This window comes from Choloepus didactylus, chromosome 12, assembly GCF_015220235.1.
Source record: "Choloepus didactylus isolate mChoDid1 chromosome 12, mChoDid1.pri, whole genome shotgun sequence".
Classification (NCBI taxonomy): domain Eukaryota; kingdom Metazoa; phylum Chordata; class Mammalia; order Pilosa; family Megalonychidae; genus Choloepus; species Choloepus didactylus.
The window spans coordinates 4415697-4439067 of record NC_051318.1 but is presented as its reverse complement, the minus strand read 5'-3'; the positions used below and the strand labels follow the sequence as shown (position 1 = coordinate 4439067).

The 23371-nt window shown below is 45.5% G+C and overlaps 1 protein-coding gene across 7 annotated transcripts in view; it reads left to right on the top strand.

The window, feature by feature from the left end:
* The window catches only part of NBEA (neurobeachin), a 637956-nt gene extending 635846 nt beyond the window's left edge, over positions 1–2110 (top strand). For all 7 annotated transcript variants that reach the window (XM_037800588.1, XM_037800589.1, XM_037800586.1 and 4 more), the window contains one exon: positions 354–2110. In XM_037800588.1, coding sequence (XP_037656516.1) covers positions 354–444 — 91 coding nt within the window. In that variant the 3' untranslated portion in view covers positions 445–2110. The remainder of the gene's footprint in view (positions 1–353) is intronic.
* The last annotated feature ends 21261 nt before the right edge of the window (positions 2111–23371 follow it).

The window sequence follows — 23371 nt, the reverse complement described above, 5'->3', positions numbered from 1 at the left end:
GGACGTGGCCCGCCGTGCCCTGTGCTCGGAGAGAAGCGTCTAGCATCGAGGCAGGGTGTGCACCATCGCCCGAGGGAGAGTGTGGAGAACTTAAGGGGTGAAGTGATTGCAGGCGACGCAGGAAAGGAAGGGCAGAGACTGTTGGAGAAGCCAAGCAAGGAAGAAATGGGTGGCCCTGAGCGGGAGGCCGAGGGTGGGGTGCAGCAGGCCAGGCGGGCGCAGGGTCAGCTCCCTGCAGGAGGATCCAGGATAAATCAACCCGCACCAGACGCCGAGCTCACGGTCTTGTCCGGGAAAGTCGCAGCTGCGGCAGTGGGTTTGCGCCCGTCTAACAGCCGCCTCTGCTTTTCCAGGACTCTGATCACCGGTATGGCTTCCGGCAGCATTGTAGCTTTCAATATAGATTTTAATCGGTGGCACTACGAGCATCAGAACAGATACTGACGGGGAACGAAGAGCCAGAGGCCCCGTGAGAGCGGAGACCACACGCGCTTGGTGGAGAGGCCTCCTCCCTGGTGGACGTGCGCACCCACCCCGACTCCGTCTGTGCATCCCGTCGCACCAGCCGCAGCTGGACACCGTCGCCGGCAGCCATCTCACTTTGTGTGTTTTTTCACGACTGAACACCAGCTACTCAAGCAAGCTTCTATCATGTAAATTATATGAATTAGGAGGTGTTTTGGTAATTATTTCATATATTGTTGTTTATTGAGAAAAGGTCGTAGGACGCTCACAGAGACTTTTGAGGATGCCGAGGAGCCACGTGTCCAGTTAGTTTCAGCTTTGAACCTGGCCTGCGTCCACTTCCGGCCTCTTTTCCAGCTGAGAAAAAAACAAAACAAACCACGTTTGATACTTTGTACATCAGATGCATCTTATTTAAAGGGATACTTTTGTAAAAGTAAAACCTTGTATAAAGAACAAAAACGTTTCTTAATTTTACTGTGGAGTTACAACTTGCATGTTCCTGATTCCTGATGTCCTGGTGGAGCAGATGTGCTGCGCGACAGAAGGGCTGGCTGAGGACACAGCTCGCGGGAAAGGGTCGGATTTGGGCTCAGTCAGTAATTTTTGACATTGTCACCAAAATATGGTTTGCACTTTTTAATCTAAATTCATCCCTTCCAAGTGAAATTTGCTCATAAAGCATTTGGATAGGAAGCCATTATTTGCCATTTTAATACTTTAGACAAAGAAAATTCGGCCCTCCCCTTCCTAATTTGAAGTCACAGCAGATAGGGGGCTCGGGGGTGAGGTCCTTCCGTGCAAGGGGGAGCTGTGACGCCCGGCTCCCTCGAGCCCCCCCAGGCTCGGTGTGCGGCCAGCACGGGAGGGATCTGATGCGACAGGTTTTTTCTCTTGGGTTCTTGACCAGCTAGGTTTCCTTAATGACAAGTTGGACTTTATTGCAACAATAACTGCAGTTATTCTCTTAGATTCTTGTGAGAGTCTCACCTAAAGCCACATTCGTGGCCTGAGGCGCTCCGTCCTTTCTGATCTAAATCGTCGGCTCCCAGATGATCATCCCCACATCGCACTGGTCCAGTTAGACACCCCGGGGCGTGTGTGCTTCTCCACGTTTCCTCTTTGTATATTTGGTGACTGTATCGTCATAGATGTACATATCGTGTCGGTAGGGCTATGAGGCATGTTTCCAGGAATGTAATTTTCTCAGACTTCACACTCCCTTGCAGTCATTTATTTAAAAAGATAAAACAAGATAATGGATTCTTTGTATTGGCACTTTGCAGCAGAAGCATACCATTATTTATTGATGTGATTACTTATTTGTTATCCACCTTGTGCTAGTAAGTTTTAGCCCTGAACTCCTTCTTCATTGTTCTTTGTATTTATGAGATTCTGAAATTACGGGGACTCACATCATGATTAAGTTCTTCATCACCAGGCTGTGAGCAATATCTTGAGTTTGTAGCGTAGAACCGGGAGGAGACCGAACATCCAGAAGACAAGTTCACGTCATCTCGAGATCATGGTGAAATATTTTGGATATATAAATTCCTTAAGCTATTGTAACCATGTTTTATTGCAAAGATGTAAAATATGCCAGATGTGTGTGAGTTGGAAATCAAAAAAAGAAAAATAAAATATGCAAAGAATTCACTGATCATTTCCCATTTCATTGGCACACTGACGTGCCGTCATACAAGTTTAAGGGCCCCATGTCGCCCCACATCCAGGCCCACGGCGTCTGGGCAGGTGGAGCAGGCCCTGGTGAGCTGCCGTGATTGCCCGAAGGGGGAGCAGCTCTGCCTGACCCCCTGGTGGGGACGTGGGGCAAGAGGGGCCAGAGGGAGACGGCCGTCGTGGATTCCACCCACTGCCTTGGTTGTTCAGCTGAAGGTGGAGGATATGAAAGCTCAGTACCTGTGCATAGTCACATGGGGCTATTTCCGCTTGAAACCAGCCTTTCTAGAATTCACCACCCACCACGCATGGCCCAGGTGGGGTAGCGGGGGGGGGGGCTACCGAGGAGCTGAGCAGCTGCTGGCCAGGCAGCAGGGGTGGCCTGGGGAGGGCACTGTGCCCCCCAAGTCAGCATGGGGTTGCACACAGGCTGGGAGTGATGGCCACAAGTGACAGTCCCTCTGCCTTCTCAGGACAAGAGGGGCTGCGCCGAGGGGAGCGCGAGGAGGCCTCCTGTCGCTGTCTTCCCACCCCCAGCCCAGAAGCCGGTCGCCCCCACCCTGCAGACGCCCTCCGTCCACTCCTCGGCCCACCCACCACTGACACAGACCTGTGACCGCCCCTGGGCTGGGGCCCAGCCTCCTAACTGCTGTCCTGGCTCCAGGCCGACCCCCCTGCCCCAGCCCCCCACCCTGCCGGGGGTCCCCAGCTGCGGTGTCCCATTGCTGAAGGCAGATATCCTCAGACCAGAGCGGGCAAACTCCCACCCGGGGGGTTTCTGAAGGCAGAATTTAGGACCCCATGTGATTGGGGTGTGGGCAATCCTCGGGCCCGTTTTCAACAGCAATTTGAGGGACAAACTCCATCCCACAGGGCACAGAGGCCCTTCCCGAGGGACGCGTTCTCATCTGTCTACCCCCAGGAGCTGCTACCCCAAGCCACCCTGCTGTGGGGAGCCCCTCGGACCCCCAGCCCACCCCTCGTACAGCGTTCGCCTGTGCCAACCCCATTCCAACCTGCATCGCCCCCTTTAACTCCTTGTCCCCAGCAGGCCCAGACCGAGCCAGGCAGGCAGGACGAGCCGGGCACGTAAAAGGAGCCCCGAGCCCCACGCCCTTGCCCGCTCACTATCGGGAAAACCCCCTCGAGTCTGGGGCTGGCACACGACAGCAACTCACCACCCCGCTGAGCCCGCAGCCGCTGACCCCGGGGCTGCTCTGGAGCTGGGTGGGGGCCACTGCGCCATAGGAAAGGCCAGACGGCGTCCCAGAAGCAGGACCCTGTAAAGCCACCGGCAGCCCGAATCCTACCCCCAGTCACCTGGGCCTCGCGCTCGGCGCCCTCGGCACCCTCCCTGAGTGCGGGTGCCACCGAGCCCTGCTGGCGGAGAGGCAGGGACACTCTCGGGACCCCGTGGCCAGTCCCTGCGGACTCACAGGTATTGAACACTAGTTTCATCAGCGAAGGCCGTTTTCTGTCCACCACGCTGAGGGGCCAAACCCCACCTGTCCCTTCCTCCCAGGGTTTTGACGTCCTTATTTTGACTGTTCCGGTCGCCACCTCCTCCGTGAAGCCCCCCTGGACTGCGCGGGCAGGCACACAGCTCTCCTCCCACAGCCCTCTCCCTGCCTTCCCACCGCTTATTTCCCTGCCTCCTCTTCCTCTAGACGAAACACAACCACAGGGAATTTTCCTTTTGGTGCCCCTGCACCCAGCACAAAACTGTACTGTAACTGTCACTTACTCATCTCTCCTCCCCACTGGTCTGTGAGCTGCACGCTAGGCCCTTGAAGATGCTGCCGGGCGAGCAAAGGCACCAGTGAGTCAGTCGCTGCACATCTCGAGTGGCAGGAAAACCCTGGCGTCCACCGGGACGCGGCGTCCTGGGTCTGAGCCCACCGCGGTTCTTCAGGCCTCCTGGCTCTCGGTGTCTTCACATGCACAACAGGCAGAGCTGATGTGAACACACGATTCATGAATCATAAAGCGCCACGTAAATGCGTGAAGTCCTCGACACCAGCTGGCCAGACCTCGCCGGAGGACGGGGGGGCTTCTTGGCTTCCCACCACCTCTCGTGGACGTAAGCCTGGATTTCAGCTCTGTGTGGCACCTGATGAGAAAGGAAGGCTTCGTTGCATTTAGTATCTGTGGTTGTGTTTGTCTGTGTGTTTCTGCAATGCCCCTTCCCAGTCAGAACAAAAACAAAAACAGGAGGCCACTCGACACCAGTGGGAAAGCCAGCTTCTCAGCTGGGCCTTCTCAGGGGGTCGTTTGTCTGGATAAATGGAATCATTTCCCTCTTTGCCTCTAGAGCCAAAACCCAGTGTCTGTGGGGCTCGCCTCTGCCGACGTCCCTTCCCTCCGGCTGCAGGTTCCCAGGCCGCCCCCAGCCCCTTCTCTCTGATGCCCGGACTGTTGTGAAGACAGAGGCGCCCCGGGGAGAGGAGGGCTGGGGGGGCCTAAGCAGGGGACCCTCAGCTGGGGTTGTGGGGCAGCTCGGAGGTCACCTGGTCCACCTCTTCTCTCACCACCCCCCAACTAGGGAACCCAGGCAGCCCCACGGGAGGTCAGGGCAGGGCCAGCCGTGCAGCCCGTCCCGCCCCCACCCTCCATCCCGGACTTGCAGAGATGGGGCGAGGCTGGGGAGCTGCTCACGGTTGAAGGGGTCAGCATAGGTCTGGGGGCCTGGAAGGAGGGAGCCCTGGGTGGGCACCGGCAGCGCCACCAGCTTGGGGGGAGACGGCCGGGGCAGCCGTGGTCTCACAGGGCGGAGGAGGGTGTGGCCCCTGGTCTCTTCCTGTAGCCAGAGAAGTTTGTCCTAAACCTAAAACTGCTCCATTACTTTCATCCTGGGGTCATGCCTTTTGCACTCGCTTAACATTTCCTTTCAAATGAAATTATGTCAGCTGCAGATGAGTACTTCTCATGTGCTTTCTTCATCAAATGAAGTCACTCCCAGAAAGGGTTTTGCAATGTTACTGGTTCCTGAAATCCCCAAGTCTACTCCTGGCTGAGACCTGGGGTCTACAATCTGAAGGAGAGCAGGCCGGGAAGTTGGGGGAGAGACCATCCCAAGCCCCCAAACCCAGAGGGGCCACAGCTGGTCACCTGGAGCCCAAAGGCACGTTCGGCACCAAGTCGGGTTCTGCCCGTTGCCCAGCACCAGACTCAACTCAACAAACTCCCTGACAAGGTGGTTAAACAGCTGAAATCCACATTTCTGTCTCTCTGAAGTAGGGGCAGCTGCCAGTTTCCATATGCTCCCCCCACCCCCAGTCCTCCTACCTGCCCTGCCCACCACGAGAGAAGGGGAAGGGGCTTGCAGAGCCAGAGTCTGGCACCCCTCCAGTGGTCCCCGAGAAGGGTCACCCACATGGGTACCCTGGGGCTGGAGGCCAGGGGTCAGGGTGGGTGGAGGGGTCCCCACAGGAGCTGGGCACTGTCCTCCATCAGCCAGGAAAACCAGCTCCTGTTAACTGCAGCGGCTTGACAAGAAGGGTATTTGGAAAAGCCCCGTCCATTCAGCAGGCCAGATGCCCTTCCCAGTGGAACGACTGGAATGGAGGATAAAGTATAAAAGCCACCATTAAAGTGCATTGCTGAGCTGGTGCTAAAGGAAGATTCAAAAATTAGAGGCCTGGTGTACTGCAAAGGGTTGTTCTGGGACCAAATGAGATTGAGCAGCCGGGCCCTGGCCAGTGGGGGACCCAGAGGCAGAAGCTCTCAGCAAGGGTGGGCTCTCACTGGGGCTGCAGGGCTTGCAGGGTTTTTCGAGTGCTTGTTGGTTGTTTTTTGAGTGAGAAAATGGGAGACCAAAAGTTCCTTTATTAGAGATGGAGAAGCCAAATGGAGGAGGCCCAAAGGTGAGGTACACACAGCAGAGCTTCAAAAACAGAAAACGTAGCAGGGAGTCAGGAGAGCAGGTGCACTGGCCCAAAGACGATGGGCTGCCAAAAGCAAAAGGGGGTGTGTGGAGTGAGAGCTACATTGAGAATTTAATAACCATAGAGAGTGCCCTTTGGGTGCTCTGCTCTGTTATGTGGCAAATACATTATTTCTTACCTTTACAACCATCACACAAGGTAGAGACGATCGTTCCTACTGCTCATGAAGGAACTGAGGTCCAGAGGTCAAATATCTTGTCCAAGTGTGCACACAGAGCTTTGCTCACTCTAAGTTTGGAGATTAATTACATGTGGGACACTGAGAAATCAAATGAGAATGATTTCACAGCACATGCAGACAGTTTTTACTTGGCTGTTTTCTTCACAGCATTTGACAAAGTCCAGGGACATAACGTGAAAGCAGCTCAATGGGAACGGCCCTTGGGAGGCTGAGCCGGCAGCCCCAGGTGGGCAGCCTCCTGCGATGTGCTCCGGGGAGTGATGGCAAAACAAACGACAATACAGTTCCTTACCCATGGTGTTATAGTGTGGAACACCAAAGTAACAGCACTGACAGGGGCATTTGATTTTAAATAAACTATATCTCAAACGAGGCCCCGGTCCTTGTTAGTCTAAGCTCTACGGTCCAGATCTCAGGTCCTCTGTCCTTCTACCTGAGTCCCTCCACATAGGCTCTTGCTCTGAAAGAAAAAGGAAGGGGGAAGGTGAGGGGAGCGGAGGAAAGTAGAGGGGACACAGCCCTGGGGGAAAGGAGGTATCTTAACCCAGGAAAAGTTCTGGGAATTGGGCTGGGAACTTCCTCTCTCCTTCCTTCCTCCTCTTCCCTTCTTTCTCTCCCCCCTCCTCCCAAGAACAGGGTGGGACATGGTCTAGCACTGTTCCAGCCTTTTACTGGAGAATTTGGTCTGCTGGGACCTGTGGATCCAACTCACCCAACCTGGTGTGGCTGCACCCCTGTCTGGAGTGGGCAGAGAGCATCTCAGCCTTCTGCAGGCAGAGGAGAATAGGTTTCCAAAGAGCACCATCTGCTAGCAGGTGAGGAAAGTGCACTTCCAGGAAGACATCTCAAAGGATTTTGGGTGAAGAGGGCCATATGCTGGGCAAACCAGGAAAGCACACAATTGGGGAGCAGAAGTAAAGGCTTTTTGGGTTACTTTACCTGACCCTCTCCCCAGGGCCCTGAGGAACTGGTGAGTGCCTCCTTCCTAGGTCCCTGGCCCAGCCTGGTTGGATAATTGAAATGTCAGAGAAGAACATTAATACAAATCCAATCAACAACAAAAGCTTTGAAAAGAGAGAGAATACAATTGTTCTACTTTGCTAATGCTGCAGAATGCAAATCACCAGAGATGGATAGGCTTGTATAAAACGGGAGTTTATTTCACTGCACAGTTACAGTCTTAAGGCCACAAAGCATCCAAGATAACACCTCAGCAATCAGGTACCTTCACCGGAGGATGGCCAATGGCATCCGGAAAACCTCTGCTAGCTGGGAAGGCAGCTGGCGTCTGCTCCAAAGCTCCGGCCTCAAAACGGCTTTCTCCCAGGACATTCCTCTCCAGCAAGCTTGCTCCTCTTCAAAACATCACTCCCAGCTGCACTCAGTTCCCTCTCTCTGAGTCAGCTCATTTATATAGCTCCACCGATCAAGGCCCACCCTGAATGGGCGGGGCCACACCTCCATGGGAACATCTCATCAGAATCATCTCCCACAGCTGGGTGGGCACATTCCAAGCAAATCCAACCAGCACCAAAAACGTCTGCCCCACAGGACCACAAAGATAATGGCATGTGGGAGACACAATACACTCAAATCGGCACATTCCACCCCCTGGACCCCAAAATGACATTATCTTTCCAAATACAAAATACATTCATTCCATCACAATATCACAAAAACTTAAATCATTTCAGTAACAAAAGTACAAGATCCCATCAAAATCAATTATAGGCATGGCTAGTCCTAAGGCATAATTTTTCTTTAACTGTGGATCTGTGAACTTAGAACAAGTTATGTGCTCCCAATATACAAAGAAGAGACATTCATAGGATAAACATTTCCATTGAAACATTTCCATTGAAACATTTCCATTGAAACATTTCCATTGAAATAGGAGAAACAGTAAGGAAAACAGGGTTAACAGGAGCAAAACAGTTCCTAAAACCCGCAGGACAAACTCCATTAGATTTCAAAGTCTGAGAGTCATTAACAGAACAATGTTGCATCCTTGGGGCTTGAGAGAGCAGGAGTCTAACCCTTCCTAAGGGCCTTTGTGGCAGCCCTTTTCTCTCCAAATGCTTGGGTGAGTGCTCCAACATACCCACACATTGGGGAGACCACCTTCTCGGTCCCACCCCCCTCAAACATCGGGGCAGCTCCCGGATTCCCTTCCATCTCCGGGGCACACGCTCAACCCCTTCAGAACAGTGTGGTGGCAGCCAGGCTCTCCCCAATTCCCTGGGAATGTGCTCCGCCCTCTTTGGGACCTCAAATGGCAAAACTCTTCCAGAGAATCGAGGCGGAAAGCCTGCCCTCGACCTCCAGGGCAAACTCACCCTTTCCATGCATGTGGGCTGCTCTGCTCTCCCAGCCCGAGACCTCTTGACTCCAGAACTCAACCTCCATGGCTCTGTCTTTGAAAAAATTTTTCCTTTAATTTTTTCCTTGTCTGTCTCCTCCAGTCCAGACCAGCAATGGCTCTGTCTATAAAGATCTCGCAAAAATTCTGTTGGCTTTGCATGAAGCACACAGGGGTCAAAGCCATTAGACACTAGGACTTTCCACAAATCCTTTCTGGATAATTCCATCTCCAATCCTGGCTTATACTGAAATGGTGACTGGGTTCCATGTTTGGTTACATCCTCACGTTGGGCTGTAGCTTCTGGGATTCCACCCCCTGGAAGCTCGTAATTTTCCAAGCGATCAGCTTCTGGTCTCTTTGAACCCAGGAGTTCAGTTCTAAGTTTATCTCTCTCTGCTCACAGTTTACTATAAGCTGCAAGGAGAAGCCAGGGTATATCCTCCACATGTAGTCTGGAGATCCCCTCAGCTAAGTATTCCAGGTTGTCACTTTCAAATTCTTCCTTCCATCTGACACTAGGACTCAATTTTGCCAAATTCTTTGCTAATTTAAAACAAGGATTGCCTTTCTTCCAGTTTGCAACAACACATTCATCATTACTGCTCAAGTCCTCATCAGAAGTATCTTTAGAGTCCATGTTTCCACAAACAGTCTCTTTAAAGCAGTTTTGGCCTTTTCTATCAAGCTCCTCACAATTCTTTCAGAATCTTCCCCTTAACCATTCAAAAAGCCGTTCCAACATGTTTGGTATTTGCAGACTCAGCAGCAAAAGCACCCCACTTCTCTCGGTACCAAAATCTGTTCTAGTTTTCTAATGCTGCAGAATGCAAAACACCAGAGATGGATAGGCTTTTATAAAACAGGGGTTTATTTCACTACACAGTTACAGTCTTAAGGCCACAAAGCGTCCAAGGTAACACCTCAGCAATTGGGTACCTTCACTGAAGGATGGCCAATGGCATCCGGAAAACCTCTGCTAGCTGGGAAGGCAGCTGGCGTCTGCTCCAAAGCTCCGGCCTCAAAACGGCTTTCTCCCAGGACATTCCTCTCCAGCAAGCTTGCTCCTCTTCAAAACATCACTCCCAGCTGCACTCAGTTCCCTCTCTCTGAGTCAGCTCATTTATATAGCTCCACCGATCAAGGCCCACCCTGAATGGGCAGGGCCACACCTCCATGGGAACATCTCATCAGAATCATCTCCCACAGCTGGGTGGGGCACATTCCAAGCAAATCCAACCAGCACCAAAAACGTCTGCCCCACAGGACCACAAAGATAATGGCATGTGGGGGACACAATACATTCAAACCAGCACAACAAACTTCAAAGTAAACTCACCAAGATAATCTAATGCCCAGACATCAGCAAAACATAACAAACCATATCAAGAAACAGGAAGATATGGCCCAGTCAAAAGAGCAAATTGAAAAGCCAGAGGACAGCGTCTGGAAAAAACAAATAAAAGATGCTCAAACAAATCTCCTACACCAATTCAAGTAGATGGTTAAAGACATAAAGGATATTAAGAAGATACTAGATGAGCATAAAGAAGAATATGAGAGCATGCAAAGTAAAATAACAGATCTTATAGGAATGAAAAGACCAATAGATGACATTAAAAATACACTAGAGGCACACAACCACCGACTTGAAGAGGCAGAAGAATCAGTGAGCTAAAAGACAGAGCATCTGAATTTGAACAGACAAAAGAACAAATAGAGAAAAGAATGGGAGAAATAAAGCAGCATCTCAGGGAAATAATTGACAAAACAAAGCACACAAACTTTCACATCATGGGTGTCCCAGAAAGAGAAGAGAAAGGAAAAGGGGCAGCAGAAATATGTGAGAAAATAATGGCCAAGAACTTCCCAACTCTTATGAAAGGCATTGATATCCAGGTCCAAGAAGCACAGTGTACTCCAAACAGAGTAATTATGAAGAGACCTACTCCAAGACACATACTATTCAGGAAGTCAAATCCCAAAGATAAAGAGAGACTTCTGAAAGCATCAAGAGAAAAGTGATTCATTACATACAAGGGATGCCTCATAAGACTAAATTCCAATTTCTTATAGAAACCATACAGGTGAGAAAGCATGGTATGATATATTGAAGATATGAAAGAGAAAAACAGCCAGTGAAGAACTCTCTATTTGGCAAAATGTCCTTCAAAAATGACAGAGCATTTATGATATTCACAGATAGAGAAGCTGACAGAATTTCTTATGAAACATGTCCTACAGCAAATACTAAATGGAGTCCTGAAGGCTAAAAGGAAAGGACAGGAGAAGAGAGGCTTGGAGGAGAATGTGGTAATGAAAAAGTATCAGTAAAGGTAACTAAAAGAGTATAGAGACAAAAGCAAGATATGACATATAAAAGCCAAAGGATAAAATGGTTGAATTAATTATTGCCATTACAGTAATAATACTGAACATTAATGTAGATTAAACATCCAATCAAAAGACACTTACAGCAGAATGGATTAAAAAAAAAATTATGAGCCATCTATATGCTGTCTACAATACTCACCTTCAATCCAAGGATTCAAATAGGTTGAAAGTGAATGACTGGAAAAAGATATTCTATGCAAATAGTATCCCCCCAAAAGTTGTGGTAGCTAAACCAATATCAGACAAAACAGATTTTAGATGCAAAGCTGTTATAAGAGACAAAGAAGAAAATTATATATTAATAAAAGGGGCACTCCACCAAGAAGAAATAACAATCATAAATATATATGCACATAACCAGAATGCCCCAAAATACATGATGCAAACATTAGCAAAACTGAAGGGAGAAATAGATGTATCTACAATAAAAGCTGGAGATTTCAATACACCACTCACACCATTTTAGAACATCTAGACAGTGAATCAACAAGGAAACAGAGAACTTGTATAATTTGATAAATGAACTAGACCTAACATATACAGAACAATGCACCACAAAAGAGCAAGATATACATTCTTCTCAAGTGTTCATGAATCATTCTCCAGGATAGACTACATGTTGGGTCACAAAACACACCACAATAAATTTTAAAAGACTGAAATTATACCTAGCACTTTATCTGAATGAAGCTAGAGATCAACAACCAGCAGAGGACTGGAAAATGCACAGATTTATGGAGGTTAAATAACATACTCTTAAACAATCAGTGGGTCAAAGAAGACTTTGCAAGAGAAATCAGTAAAATCTCAAGACATTAAAACAAGAAAAAAACATATCAAAACTTACAGGATATAGCAAAGGCAGTACGGAGAGGGAAATTTAGGGCCCTAAATGCTTACATTAAAAATATAAGAAAGAGCTAAATTCAAAGACATAACTGCAAACTTGGAGGAACTAGAAAAAAAACAGCAAATAATCCCAAAGCAAGAAGAAGGAAAGAAACACAAAGATTGGAGCAGAAATAAATGATATTGAGAATTGAAAAACAAGAAAAAGATGTTTCATGGGGAGGTGTAGAATTTAGTTAGTCCTCTAGAACAGCTACTAAATAGCCAGTAACAGTCTGAAACAACTGTCTGTGGGGCATGTGACCAGAAACACATTGTACACCAGTCTGGAATGGGTGGAAGGGCCAAGATCACACAATAGAACTGTAAGTAAAGCCCCCAAACTGTGGAGATGGCACCCTGCCCCCACTGGCATGGCAGGCTGAGTTGGAACACTTCCCAGTAGGAAAAAGAAGTTGTCTCCACTAGGAGAAAGGGAAGGTAGATCAAATAAGCTCTGACTGAAGTTTTAATTAACAAATGTGGACTACTGAATACAAGTTACAAGCACAGATAAACCTGGGGCAAACAGGGCTGATAGAAAAAAAATGATAAAATTAATTAAATAAACAAAAACAGAGGCATTTGGAGTCAGCTGAGCTCAGAATATGGGAAAAGGGATGTGCCCCAAGAAAAGAGGCACATAGGGCCAGGTGCCAACTTTGGCTCTACTGGTAAACCTTGGAGGATGGAGACTGGCTCTAAAAGGGGATCTCTCCCCATAACCTCAACTATTTTAAATAGCACATTAGAGCTACTTAATTTTCAATTTGAAAGCTGACCCAGGCAAGGTTGGCTACATCTGAGAGACAAAGTAAGGAATTAAGTGAAGGACATAATTCCCTAAAGGCTGTATCTTCCCCAAGAAAATAAGGGTGGGGCCCAGCTCAAGTGGCAGCCCTCCTTCAGAGAATTCAGATCCCAGGGACTGAAAAAAAAAAAAAAAACGGCTTCAATTTACACAGGGACAGGGTCTGCTGAGAATTAAAGGGACCACACCTCTTTATGCCAGTGAGGAGCTGCGGGCTGACAAGCATGAACTGCTGGGAAGCATAGGAAAAGCAAAGGGTCTAGAGGCCTCACAGGAAACTATGACAACCTGTTGGTCTCAACTTCAAGGAAACCTGAAACTGAATACACCCTCCTCTTGAGACCTGGGCCTGTCTGGGAAAATCTGATTAGGGTCAATCATATCTGGGTAGACTCTCCTCAAAAGAAAAAGTTTCATATAGGCAGGGCAAGAACCAGAATAACAAGAGCTGAAAATTTGTGATCAGTTAAACAGAAGCTATGCTAGAAGTCTAGAATAAGTTGAACTGAATGTCAAAGAACAGATAGAGAACAAAGCCAGGCAACAAGGAAACCCTAGGTAAAACAGTGAAAATGAGCTCTAGAATAAACTAGTTAAGGAAACCACATGCCTAGACCCCAACAAAAATTAGAGTCATGCTAGGAAAAACTAAAATATGGCCCAATTAAAGGAACAAGCTAACACTTCAAATGACATACAAGGGTTGAAACAACTAATTAAAGATACTGAAACAAACATGCTAAATCAATTCAAAAATCAAATAGAGTTAAGGAAAGCTATGGCAAAAGAAATTAAGGATATAAAGGAGATGTTGGGTGAACATAAGGAAGAACTCAAAAGTTTGGAAAAACAAAAGGCAGAACTTATGGGAATGAAAGGCACAATAGAAGAGCTGAAAAACACAATGCAGACTTACAACGCAGATATGAAGAGACAGCAGAAAGGATTAGTGAACTAGAGGAAGAACATCTGAAATCCTACACACAAAAGAACAGATAGGGAAAGAATGGAAAAATATGAGCAGCATCTCAGGGAATTGAATGACAACATGAAATGCATGAATATACATATTATCAGTGACCCAGAAGGAGAAGAGAAGGGAAAAGGGGCAGAAATAATAATAGAGGAAATAATCAATGAAAATTTCCCATCTCTTATAAAAGACATAAAATTACAGATCCAAGAAGTGCAGCATACTCCAAACAGAATAGATCCAAATAGACTTACTCCAAGACACTAATCAGATAGTCAAATGTCAAAGACAGAGAATCCTGGAAGCAGCAAGAGAAAAGTGATCTATCACATATAAGGGAAGCTCAAAAAGACTATGTGTGGAGTTTTCTCCAGAAACCAGGGAGGTGAGAAGGCAGTGTTATGATATATTTAAGATACTGAAAGAGAAATCTGCCAACCAAAAATTCTATACCCAGATAAACTGTCCTTCAAGAATGAGGGAGAGGGATCCAAGATGGTAGATTAGGAGAGAGAGAACAAATCTCTCCTCCATGAAAAACACTAGATAAAGGAAAGAAAGTGCTCAAGAACTGTGGCTCCAGGGTTCCACTGCTGGACAGGGACTTCCACACCCATAGTGATTGTGTACTTGGAGAAACTGAGAGCTGCATTTAGAGATGGGTGAGTGGCCTGGAAACTAGACTGACCAGAGAAGTAGAAGACCTCAACAAACCAATCACAAGCAAAGAGAACCAATCAGTCATCAAAAAGCTTCCTACAAATAAAAGCCCAGGGCCAGATGGCATCACAGGGGAATTCTACCAAACTTTCCAAAAGAACTGACACCAAATCTTACTTAAACTCTTTTAAAAAATTGAAGAAAATGGTAAAGTACGTGTCCTAGTTTGCTAATGCTGCTGGAATACAGGGCACCAGAAATGGATTGGCTTTTATAAAAGGGGATTTATTTGGTTGCACAGTTACAGTCTTAAGGCCATAAAGTGTCCAAGGTAACACATCAACAATTGGGTAACTTCACCAAAGATGGCCAATGGTGTCCAAAAAACCTCTGTTAGCTGGGAAGGCACGTGGCTGGCGTCTGCTCCAAAGTTCTGGTTTCAAAATGGCTTTCTCCCAGGACATTCCTGTCTAGGCCTCAGCTCCTTTTCAAAATGGCACTCTCAGTTGCTCTTGGGGCATTTGTCCTCTCTTAGCTTCTCCAGAGCAAGAGTCTGCTTTCAATGACCATCTTCAACCGTCTCTCGTCTGCAGCTCCTCTCTCAGCTCCTGTGCGTTCTTCAATGTGTCCTTCTTGGCTGTAGCAAGCTCATTCCTTCTTCTGAGCTTATATAGTGCTCTAGTAAATTAATCAAGGCCCATGCTGAATGGGCGGGGCCACACTTCCATGGAAACTATCCATTCAGAGTCATCACCCACAGTTGGGTGGGTCACATCTCCATGGAAACACTCAAAGAATTACAATCTAGTCAACACTGATATGCCTGCCCACACAAGATTACATCAAAGATAATGGCATTTTGGGGGACATAATACATTCAAACTGGCACACTACCTAACTCATTTTATGAAGCCAACATCACTCTAATGCTAAAACCAGATAAAGATGCTACAAGAAAGGAAAACTTCAGGCCATTCTCCCTAATGAATATAGACACAAAAATTCTCAACAAAATACTCACAAATAGAATCTAAAGACACATTAAAAATGTCATACAACATGACCAAGTGGGGTTCATTCCAGGCATGCAAGAATGGTTCAACATAAGAAAATCAACCAATGTAACACAACACATTAACAAATCAAAAGGGAAAAATCAAATGACCATCACATGATGCTGAAAAAGAATTCAACAAAATTCAGCATCCTTTTTTGATAAAAACACTTCAGAAAGTAGGAATTGAAGGAAACTTCCTCAATATGATAAGGGCATATATGAAAAACCCACAGCCAGCATAGTACTCAATGGCAAGAGACTGAAAGCCTTCCCTCTAAGATCAGGAACAAGACAAGGATGCCCGCTGTCACCACTGTTATTCAACATTGTGCTGGAAGTGCTAGCCAGGGCAATCCGGCAAGACAAAGAAATAAAAGGCATCCAAATTGGAAAAGAAAAAGTAAAACTGTTATAATTTGCAAATAATACAATCTTACATTTGGAAAACCCTGAGAAATTGATGACACAACTACTTAAGCTAATAAACAAATTCAGCAAAGTGGTGGGATACAAGATTATTGCACAAAAGTCAATAATGTTCCTATACACTAGAAATGACCTAACTGAAGAGTCACTCAAGAAAAAGATTACATTCTCAATAGCAACTAAAAAAATCAAGTACCTAGGAATAAACTTAACCATGGATGTAAAAGACCTCTACACAGAAAATTACATAACTCTACTAAAAGAAATAGAAGGGACCTAAAGAGATGGAAAAATATTCTGTGTTCCTGGACAGGAAGGCTAAGCATTGTTAAGATGTCCATTCTACCCAAACTGGTCTACAGATTCAATGAATTCCAACAACCTACTTTGCAGAAATGGAAAAGCTAGTTATCACAGAAGGGAAAGATGTCTTGAATTGCTGAAAACATTCTAAAAAGGAAAAATGAAGTGGGAAGACTTACACTTCCTGACTTTGAAGCTTACTATAAAGGCACAGTAGTCAAAACAGAATGGTATTGGCACAAAGATAGACATATTGATCAATGGAATCAAATTGAGAATTCAGAAATAGACCCCTGGGTCTATGGTCGACTGATTTTTTGATAAGGCCCCCAAATCCACTGAACTGGTACAGAGCAGTCTCTTCAACCAATGGGGCTGGGAGAACTGGATATCCAGATGCAAAAGAATGAAAGAGGACCCCTACCTCACACCCTACACAAAAATTAATTCAACGTGGATCAAAGACCTCAATATAAGAGACAGTACCAAAAAACTCCTAGAAGATAATGTAGGGAAACATCTTCAAGACTTAGTATTAGAGGTCACTTAAGACCTTACACCCAAAGCACAAGCAACAAAAGAAAAAACAGATTAATGGGAACTCCTCAAACTTAAAAGCTTCTGTACCTCAAAGGATTTTGTCAAAAAGTTAAAAAGGCAGCAACTCAATGGGAAAAATATTTGGAAACCATGTATCTGAAAAGAGACTGATATCTTGCATATATAAATGAATCCTACAACTCAATGACAATAGTACCAGTAGTCCAATTATAAAATGGGCAAAAGATATGAAAAGATGTTTCTCTGAAGAGGAAATACAAATGGCTAAAAAACACATGAAAAAAATGTTCATCTTCACTGGCTATTAGGGAGATGCAAATCAAGACCACAATGAGACATCATCTCACACCAATTAGAATGGCTGCCATTAAACAAACAGGAAACTACAAATGCTGGAGAGGATGTGGAGAAATTGGAACTCTTATTCATTGTTGGTGGGACTGTATAATGGTTCAGCCACTCTGGAATACAGTCTGGCAGTTCCTTACAAAACGAGATATCGAGTTACCCTATGATCCAGCAGTATCACTTTTGGTATATACCCAGAAGATCTGAAAGCAGTGAAATGGACAGATATTTGCACGCTGATGTTAATAGCAGCATCATGCACAAGTGGCAAGAGATGGAAACTATCCAAATGTCCTTCAACACATGAGTGGATAAACAAAATATGGTATATACACACGATGGAATACTATGCAGCTTTAAGAAGGAACGAGGTCATGAAACATATGACAACATGGATGAACCTTGAATACATAATACTGAATGAAATAAGCCAGACACAGAAGGAGAGATATGGTATGTTACCACTAATGTGAAAAATGTAAAATAAGTGTCTTAAAATGGAGAACATAGGAGACCTAGAGATAATCAGAAACTAGTGAAGGGGGAACAATAATCTAATACATACGGATGTGATAATGAGGGTGATCATAATGGGATGGGAATGGTCAGGAGTGACTATGGTTCCTTAATGGGAGCATAAGTATTAATGATGCATTGAAGGTGAACATGTTCATAAATGGTTGTTTAAAGGCAAGTAACCCACAGAGCAGCACCACAGACCTAAGTAAGTGTTAGTGTGATAGACTTATAGGGTATGACATTGCTGCAGAGGGTTAACAACAGAGTGGTATGGAAAAACTACCCATTATATATTAGCGACTATATTTAATAGGAATATCTTACCAACTCTACACTAATATTAGCGATGAATAATTAGTAACTGATAAATATTATGTTATGATAATTGTTTAAAGTTGAGAGTAATGATGATTGTACAAGTAAAGATAATGTAAGAAACTGACCATTTATATTGGAGTAGAATATATATTAAGTCAAGTTAGGAACCCACTAGTTAATAAATCAAGCCCTTGTCTTGAAACTTGCTCCTGTGAAATTTAGGGTTATAAATAGGAGTCTGAGCCCTCCTATAATTATACTTAAGAGGCACCTCCAGACAACCTCTTTGTTGCTCAGATGTGGCCTTTCTCTCTCTATGCCCAGTTCAGCAAATAAATCCACTAACCCCCCCACTCCCCACAATGAGGGACATTACTCTCAGGGGAATGAATCTCCCTGGTGATGTAGAACATGATTCCCAGGAATGAGCCTGGCCCTGGCATTGAGGGATTGAAAATTGCTACTTGATCAAAAGTGGGGGAAAAAGAAAGATAACAAGCTGAGGTCACAGTGGCTGAGAGATCCCAAATAGAATTGAGAGGCTATCCTGGAAGTTTCTCTTACTCAAATTCCAACTAGACAGCCCAATTGGCCACCACATGCCATTACCAAAAGTAGTCTCCAAATACCTAGGACCCTCCCTGAGATTCTATAAAAGATACACTCACTAAGTTTTATCTTTCAGAAACTTAAATTCACAAGAGTGTTCCTGTACCAGACAAGTCCTAAAACCCACAGGCAATAGCCTCTTTAAGATCAACTATCAGATGCAGCCCCCTTCCCCATACTGTTGGCATCCCCTTTTAATATGAACAAGTTAGGGTACTCACTGCCTAGACACCCCTGAAGATTGAGAAAGAGATTAAGTGAGAAGAAGGAATAGCAACAAACAAGATAAGACTGAACAGGAGGCAGGACAAGATGGTGGAATTTAGTGACTCCTCTAGGACAGCAGGTAAACAGCCAGAGACTGTATGGTACAGCCTATGCTGGTTTGAATGTATTATGTCCCCCAGAAAAAGCCATATTCTTTGATGTAATCTTGTGGGGCAGACATATTAGTGGGGATTAAGTTGGAACGTTTGGATTAGGTTGTTTGCATGGAAATATGCCCCACCCAACTGTAGGTGATAACTCTGATGAGATATTTCCATGGAGGTGTGGGCCCACCCATTCAGGGTGGGCCTTGATCAGTGGAGCCATATAAATGAGCTGACAAGCAGAAGGAACTCAGTGCAGCTGTGAGTGATGTTTTGAAGAGGAGCTACAGCCAAGAGGGACACTTTGAAGAAAGCACAGGAGCTACAGATGAGAGACAGTTTGAAGATGGCCGTTGAAAGCAGACTCTTGCTCTGGAGAAGCTGAGAGAGGACAAACATCCCAAGTGCAACTAAGAGTGACATTTTTGAGGAACTGCAGCCTAGAGACGAACGTCCTGGGAGAAAGCCATTTTGAAACCAGAACTTTGGAGCAGACGCCAGCCATATGCCTTCCCAGCTAACAGAGGTTTTCTGGACACCATTGACCATCCTCCAGTGATGGTACTCGACTGATGATGTGTTACCTTGGACACTTTATGGCCTTAAGACTGTAACTGTGTAACCAAATAACCCCCCCCCCCCTTTTATAAAAGCCAATCCATCTCTGGTGTTTTGCATTCCAGCAGCAAAAGAAAACCAGAACAGGCTCCAAATAGCCAAAAACTTATTTAAAAAGAAAAATGAAGTTGGAAGATTCTCTCCCTGTCTTTAAAGCATATTAAAAAGCTACAGTGGTAAAATCAGCATGGTATTGGCATAAAGATAGACATATTGACCTATGGAATTAATTGAGAGTTCAGAAATAGTCCCTGACATCTATGGTCAATTGATTGTTGACAATTCTACCCAACTGGGACAGAGAAGTCTCTTCAACAACTGGTGCTGGGAGAATTGGATATCCATATCCCAAAGAATGAAATGGTACCACTATCTCATACCTTACAGAAAAATTAACTCAAATTGGATCAAAGACCTAAATATAAAAGCCAGAACCATAAAACTCCTAGAAGAAAATTTGGGAGTGCATCTTCGAGATCTTGTGGTAGGAGGTGGTTTCTTAGACCTTACACAAAAACACAAGCAATGAAAGAAAAAAAAAACTAGATAAATGGGACCTCCTCAAAATTGTATACTTTTGTTGCTTCAAAGGACTTTGTCAAGAGGGTGGAAAGGCAGCCTTCTCAATGGGAAACCACGTATATGATAAGGGCTTAATATCCAGGATATATAAAGAAATCCTGCAGCTCAATGATAAAAAAAAAAAAAGCAAAAGACATGAATAGACATTTTTCCTAATAATATATACAAATGACTAAAAAGCACACAGAAAGATGCTCAACATCACTAGCTATTAGAGAAATGCAAATCAAAATCACAGTGAGATATCTTTTCACACCTACTGTAACGGCCTCTATTAAAAAATACAGGAAACTGACTGCAAGTGTTGGAGAGGATGTGGAGAAATAGGAACACTTATTCAATGTTGGTGATAATGTAGAACGGTATAGCCACTGCGGAAGACAGTTTGGCCGTTCCTCAGGAAGCTACGTAGAGAATTGCCATAAGATCCAGCAATCCCACTACTGTGTATATACTCAGAAGAACTGAAAGCAGGGATGTAAACAGGTATTTGCATACTGACGTTCATAGCATTATTCACAATTGCCAAACATGGAAGCAACCCAGATGCCCATCCACCGATGAATGGATAAACAAATTGTGGTATATACGTATGGTGGAATATCATGCAGGCATTAGAAGTGAAGTCATTAAGCATATGACATGGATGGACCTTGAGGACACTGAGTCAGACACAAAAGGACAAGTATTGTATGACCTCACCAATACGAGCTAAATGTAACTAGTAAAACCGTGGTGCTAATATTGAGAACATAGGTCCCCAGGAGATAGAATGAGGGCAGAGGATGGGGAGCTAATGCTATAAACTGTGCAGTAATAAGGTTGTGTAATAAGGTTGATTGTAAATGTTTGGAAATGGATGGAGGTGATGGTGGCACATTACAGTGAGTATAACAGTGATGATGTATGGGTGTGACTGTGGTTGAAAGAGAAGTTTAGGGTTGTGTATGTCACTGCAAACAAAGCCAGTGGATGAAACACGGGACTGTACAATGTAGGGAAACTTCTTGAGGGTGAAAATGTCCTAGAATTGATTGTGGTGATGAAAGCACAACTCTGTGAATTTACTAGAAGACATTGACTGTACACTTTAGATGGATCGTATGGTAGGTGAATTTATCTCAATAAAACTGCTATTAAAGAAAAAGAAAAAGGCTGAGAATTTTCCAAACCTGAGGAAAGGCCATTTCAGATCTTCAGCTGCAGGCAACACAAAGAATCCCAAGCAGGAAGTAGGATAAAGAAAAGAAGTATCCACCTAGACACATTGTAGTGGCAATGCAGAATCCCAAACACCACAAAGACCCTTAGGGGAAAAAGATCACCCCACAACACAACAAGTAGAAGGAAGGCAGATTCTTAGCAAGCAAAACAACGGAACCAGAAGACAAGGAGCAACAGTTTCAATGCACTGAGAGGAAAATAGCAACTAACCTAATATTATATACTCAGCAAAACTATCTTTCAAGAATGATAGTGAACTGAAGACATTTTCAGATAAACAAAAACTGAGAGCATAACATTAATAGAACTTCATAAACAGATTTAATGTCCTTCAAGTTGAAATAAAAGGGTCAGAGAGAAGCGCAAGATGCTAGAAGGAATTCGGAGCAAAAAGGGCAAATCTAAACACAGGCAAATCTAAACACCACTGACTGAATAAACAATAACAACAATAATGTCTAATATGTGGGGTTAAAAAAGGTGGAAATAAGGTCCTGGACCCCAGTACCTGGGGAGGGAGGTGATTGGTGATCCAGCATCCTAAGGTCCGAATGTCTGGGTGACTGATGGGGGACCCCCAGGGCGCCAGAACCAGCCACTCCCCCATCCCCACCCCCAGAAACTTTTCCCTGCTGGAGCAGCGAGAGTTTAACCCCTTCTTTTCCCTTGGGTCACAGCCCCTGCCTCTCCTCCATCAGTAGTGATCCCAAGAGTGACGTTAAAGCTTGTGTGTGTTTTACTCGTTTAAAAGAGAAAAGATTGTAAACCATTTAAATACAACATTTCTTTTCTTGAGTCTTTGCTCCATTTAAGGTGGTTGGTGAGACGAGGAAAGGTTAGCGGACCCAGGCTGGAAGGCTGTCCCGGGATAAACAGCCTTCGAGATGGTCAGCGGAGACATCGGCACTTCCACAACCTTCCTTCTTAGAACTCCATCCCCTCCAACCGTACCCCAAGCTCCACCTTGTTCATCAGTCGGAAACACTCAGGTTCCAAGCCTCCCTTCGCCTTTATTACACGTAAGTTTTGCTCAGGCAAGAAGACTTCAACAGTAATAAGCTGACGCAAGCTTCCTGCACACACACTGTGGCGTGCCATCTCCTGACCCGTTTGGGCCTGGTTTTGTTTCTGCTGTGCCCAAACCAAGAGCTAGAGAACTGAGCTCTGTGTTCCCAGAGGGCTGGCAGGAAAGGAAAAGGGAGCTGCTCAGCAACCAAGTGTCACATGACATTTCCCACCGCAGTGGGGAAAGCAACCAGGGCTGGATAACAGCCGTCTTTCTGGTCTCTGTTAGGGTGACTCAAAGTGGTTAAAAACAATAGCATCTCTGGGTAACTGCAGGGGGTATGCAAAATGATATCACATGGGTCAGGTGAGGGGGCTCTGGCCCAAATGGGATCTATTTTCTGGTGGACCCCAATTAGGAAATTGCCCTTCAGTTAAAAATCCAGTGAAGCAGTAATGTGAAGGAGACTATTAAGTGGTAAGAACAGAGACTCCTCGGGCTGACTCAGAAGTGGGGAGTGTTTTGGTTTGCTAAAGCTCTGGAATACAATATAGTAGAAATGGATTGGCTTTTACAATGGAGCTTTATTAGTTCACAAATGTACAGTTCTAAGGCCATGAAAATGTCCCAATTAAGGCATCAACAGGACGATACCTTCTCTGAAGAAAGGCTGCTGGCGTCCGGGGTTCCTCTGTCACATGTGAAGGCACAGGGCGATGTCTGCTAGTCCTTCTCTTCCAGTTTTAGCTTCTGGTTTCTGTGCCTTTCTCCAAAATGTCCCTGGGCTTCTGTCTCAGCTCCTGGGGGTCCTTCTTGCTTCTCCTGGGGCATTTTCTTTCTAAACATCTCCGAGCTCTTTTCACATTGTCTGCCTCTTATCCTCTTCTAGAGGACTCCAGCAAGGGGAGTAAGACCCACCTTGAAGGGGCAGGGTCACATCTCCATGGAAACAACCTAACCCAAAAGCCCCACCCACAATGGGTCTGTCCCCACAGGGATGGATTAAAAGGACAGGGCTTTTCTGGGGCATATGACAGATCCACACCAGCGGAGAGCAAGGCACATGGCGACGTC